Here is a 4,720-nt window from a genome sequence, read left to right as displayed (position 1 = left end):
CCTCTTTGTAATTTTTGATTAGAAGTTTGTTGATTCTTGCGGAATCTTCCTACTTTTTTTCATTTTATTTATGTTTTTATTTCACAACTTTATGGTATTTCAAGTTCTTCGTTTTATCTCTTCTTTATGGTTCCACAAGTTCTATTTTTGTTTCGATCATTAATAATTTTAGTTAATGCTTCATATTTTCTTAATTATTCGGGAAATGACTTCAACATTTCAAGAAAACGATAATTTTCTAATTATATTTTCATTTAAAAAAATCAATGTTTTTGCATGTACCTTTAATAAGTATCGTTTAAATGCAATGAAAATTAACTTAAAAATAAGATAGAGTATTGAATAAAAGATAATTATCAAATCTATTCGAATTGCTCAAAGCGGAAGTTGAACAATTTTAATTATTCTAAGATATTGTTTAAAATTAATAAAATAAAGAAATTAAAAGAAAAAAAAAATAATAAAAAAGAATTGAATGAATTAATTAGTCTTAACCCAAGCAGCATAATCATAACCATCATCTTTTTGTGGAAGATTAGATTTAACATATTCAATTTGTTCAGCACTCATACCAGCTTTTTGCATATCAGCTTCAGTAATAATTTCTTTACCAGCAGCAATTGTAGAGAAAATTTCATTAAGTTGTTCTGGTGATGGATTTTCATCATTCTTTTCTTTCATATATTGGACATAATTATCAAATGAAACTCCATTTTCTCCTTTTGTAACATTATTATAAATAGCATCATATTGAGCATCTTCTCCTCCTGTGAAATCAATATCAATTAATCCCATAGAACTTAAGCATGATCTAAATTCAAGTTTATCAAGAACTCCATCATGATTTCCATCAAATGCATCAAAGCTTTGTTTAAATTCTTGCATTTGTTCTGCAGTAACTCCACTAGAAGCTTCATTAATTTGAGCTTCAATATAAACAATCTTCTTTTCAAACATAGAAATTGTTTGTTCATAATTAAATTGAAGATCATCAAATGATACATCAGTATATTCATTATCTTCAATATTAGCATCTTCACATGCTTTTTCTGCTTCTTCAATTGGTGGAAGTTGTCCTTCAATTTGTTTTAATTCTTCTAATTTTGCTTTTAATGTTACTACTTGTTCTTCTAATGGTGCTTCACTTGATTCATCTGTGACAAATGTTCTATATTCATTAATCTTTGCATCTGTTGCATTAGCTGGTTCTGCAAATGCTTTTCTAAGTGCAATAAGACAATTTCTCATAGCAGTATTTAATTTAGATCTTAATGCTCTTTCTGCTTCAGAAATATTAGCAATATATCCTTCAAGACTCTTTGGATCAAGTCCTTCTGGTGCAACATAAACTGGTCTTTTCATTCCTCTTAATTTTGAATTAATTTGACCAAACAATGTAGCAAGATCACCTTGTTCTTTAATAAATGCTCTTTTATCTCCTTTTCTATAATTTTTAGTTTCATTAACTTGTTCTTTGATTTGATGATATTCATCTGATGGTTCAACTCCATTCATTTTATTAATAGCAGCTTCAATATTATCTTTAAGTGCTTGTGCTCTTTGTTCATAATCATGAACCATTCCTTCTGTAGCTCTAAGGAAATCAAGGAAATTACCTGCTCTTTTACCTGCTTTTTCTACTTGATCATTTGAACTAAAAACTTTATATAAAGCAGCGACATATGTCATAACTGATCTTTCATCTGGTCTTGGCATATTAACAATATCATCAACATCAAGTAATTTTGGAATACCAAGTTCTTTTTCTGCAACATCAAATGCTTTTTCTAAATTAGCTCTATCATCTTCTCCAACTGTTTCCCAGTCTAATAAATCTGGTCTATGTCTATGAATAAGAGCACAGAAAACTTTACCATCTTTAAATGATTCTGAAAAGTTTTCTACTTTAACTGGATATGGTTCACATTTCTTTTGACACCATAATAACAATCCTTGTTTAGCACTTAATCCTTCTGCTGAAAGTTCTGAAATAGCAAATCTTAAAATAAGTGTCCAAACAAGTCCAAGTGTTAATTTAACATTTCCATCAACAATATCAGTTGGTCCAATACCTGTTAATTTAACATCCCTTGATTGAATAAATCTTAATGCTTTATCCAAATTTTCTGTCATTTGAATTCTCATTTTTGGATTAGTAACACATTTAATAGTTGTTTCTCCAATAATTTCTAAAAGTGCACATAACTCTACTCCATTCTTAAAGTCAGTAGTAACATCATTAATTTTTCTTCCTTTTTTAGCAAGATGCATATTAACCCATTTAGTAAAGGTCTTAATTTGTACTTTTTCCCATTGAGCAACTAACTCACTGTCAGCCATTTTTTTTACCTTTTTAAAGATTACTTCTTTCTCCTTTTTATTTCAAGTTCTGACTACGCAAAACTCTAATCTCATTATTCTCAAAAAAAATCTTTTTCTCCTCTTCTTTTTTTGTCTTCTTTTCTTTTCATTAGTCTTTTTTTGTTTATTTGTTATCACGTCAACAATTATATCAATAAAATATTATATTTTGAAATTTATTTGATCATTTTAGCAGTAAAAAAAAAAAGGAGAAAAGCTTCAAAGACTTTGTTTTTTATTTGGTCAAACATATTAAAACTTTCAATATTTTATTCAATAAGAATAATATTTATTAAAAAAAAAGATAATCAGGAAATTCAGTATATCAAATTATTTTATCAAAAATCCAAAATGGTTGGTCTATTTCTAGGTTTTTGTTTACTTCCTTTTCATGAGTTGTGATAATTTTTAGTGTCTTATTTATTTAACAGTCAAAATACCTTTGTGAATCTCACTACTAAAACGTTCTTTAAAAATTCAGATCAAGATGACTAACATTACTTGGTTACTCATTGTTGTGAAATGAATAAATTAAAAAGAGTGATAAGTGTTAGGTACAACAAGATGAGTAACAATTTTATTCTTAATGTTGGGGAGTTAAAAACAAGTTTTAGTTATTTGTTGTCGACTGATAATGGCTTGATATTCTTACTTTTTTAGTAAAATAACATGGACTTTTTATTTGATATAAACAACTCTGAAATAAACAATTATTTTTGAAGAGAGGAACAATTAAAAACAAAATTAAATTTCAAATTGTTATTTAATTTTATCATCTACTTTAAAAATATAATTTTAAATGCTTTTAAATGACGTTAAATGACTTTAATAAGTATTATAATTAATAAGAGAGAAATAACACAGTTTTAATTTAACTGTTTTATTATTTTTTTAAGTAAATAAGTGATATAAAGAGTACAAACAATTGTTTTATGTTTAAACCAAGTTTGAATTACTTTATTTAATAAGAAGAAAATCCAACTTATTTGAATAAGTCAATAAATTTAATATCTTTTTTTGTTGGTTTTAAAAAAATTATTAAAAGAGTTATAATACCTTGATAAAAAGAAAAAATATCAAACGAACAATTCATAAAGAAATTCCTTTTCTATAAAAACTAAAAAATAAAAGTAAAATATAATTTAATACAATAACAAACATTCTTATTCTAAAGTTATGAGAGTTTTAGAGTATTTTTCTCCAAACACCCGAAGGATAACCATAGCTCCTAGTAATTTTGTCAAACTGCCAGTATTTGATTAAGATGGTATGAGAAATGGAGTTAGTATTTTCTTAAAAAATATTAGAATTATTCTATATTTTTCTTTAGCTATTTTAGAACTATTGGTTCAGTCACAAAACAAAGTTCAAGTCGAATATAAGGGGATTTTCTTTTAGACCACTTTAAGAATAGTAGATAATAACACTGTCTTGTATTTTTCATTGTTCCTTTGATGAGTCATGGAGAAGAAACGATAAAATTTTATCCACCATTTACCTAAAAAAAAGCTAGAGAATAATTTATTTTTTTGTTTTTAAAGTTCAATAAAAGTGAATAGAGTATATAAATATAATATTGTATGAATTATTTCGCATATTGTATTAACAATTAAAATGTAAAGAAAAGTAAAAAAAGAAGTCATAGTTATTTCAAAACATTTTAATATATAACAAATTGATTGGTGTAATAATTCAGGTCCTTATACAATGTAATATGTTTATTTATTTTAATTATTAATTTTGATTTTTATATTTTCCACTTTATAAAAAGCTGAACAAAGTTAAAACAACACTTACATTAAAAGATCATTTGTTTAATTAAATTATTTAATTTATTTTTAATAAATTTTATAATGAAAGGAAAAATAATTTAAAAAAGTAAATTTGAGTAAAATATAAGTGAAGTTGGAGTATATTTAAAAGAAGAAATAATAATTAGTAACATTAAAGAAACAATTTAAATTATAGTTTAAATTTATTAATCTTAATGTTTGTTGGAGGTTTGAAAAAGTCCTGATTTAGTATCACTTGAATTTGTAGTGAGTCTGTGATAATAATTTCTTTTTACTCATACTATTTAAACACCACCAAACTAGATTTTTATCATTCAATGAACGCAATCTTATCACTCTTATTTATTTCATTTGCTTTCTCAAAAGATTTAGTTGCTACATTTGTTAAGGATGAAGATGGAAATACTGTTTCCTTCACTAAATTGGAATTTGAAAAGTGCTATTGGACTTCTGCAATTACTTCTATGTATCTCACACATGACGGTGATTCTGTGACTTGCCAAACATACTTAACTAGTAATGATTGTTCTGGATCTGTTACTGCTAGTGTTACTGCTGATCTTAAT

At 25.6% G+C, this 4,720-nt stretch overlaps 1 protein-coding gene across 1 annotated transcript, besides 9 other annotated features; it reads right to left on the bottom strand.

Moving 5' to 3' along the window:
• Positions 1-419: 419 nt before the first annotated feature.
• Positions 420-484: a microsatellite.
• Positions 481-2,340, bottom strand: EDI_033890 (alpha-actinin, putative; the record flags this gene model as incomplete). Its single annotated transcript, XM_001737057.1, has 1 exon — positions 481-2,340. One exon carries the CDS (start codon positions 2,338-2,340, stop codon positions 481-483), a length of 1,860 nt encoding a protein of 619 aa, XP_001737109.1.
• A 90-nt stretch (positions 2,341-2,430) lies between these two features.
• Positions 2,431-2,494: a microsatellite.
• An 11-nt stretch (positions 2,495-2,505) lies between these two features.
• Positions 2,506-2,543: a sequence feature (AT_rich).
• Positions 2,544-2,624: 81 nt separating this feature from the next.
• Positions 2,625-2,664: a sequence feature (AT_rich).
• Positions 2,665-3,091: 427 nt separating this feature from the next.
• Positions 3,092-3,162: a sequence feature (AT_rich).
• A 308-nt stretch (positions 3,163-3,470) lies between these two features.
• Positions 3,471-3,509: a sequence feature (AT_rich).
• A 569-nt stretch (positions 3,510-4,078) lies between these two features.
• Positions 4,079-4,117: a sequence feature (AT_rich).
• A 57-nt stretch (positions 4,118-4,174) lies between these two features.
• Positions 4,175-4,247: a sequence feature (AT_rich).
• A 25-nt stretch (positions 4,248-4,272) lies between these two features.
• Positions 4,273-4,344: a sequence feature (AT_rich).
• The last annotated feature ends 376 nt before the right edge of the window (positions 4,345-4,720 follow it).

The sequence above is a fragment of the Entamoeba dispar genome, genomic scaffold (assembly GCF_000209125.1).
Source record: "Entamoeba dispar SAW760 scf_1105229460293 genomic scaffold, whole genome shotgun sequence".
NCBI classification, from domain to species: domain Eukaryota; phylum Evosea; order Mastigamoebida; family Endamoebidae; genus Entamoeba; species Entamoeba dispar.
This window is presented reverse-complemented; position numbering and strand designations above follow the sequence as displayed.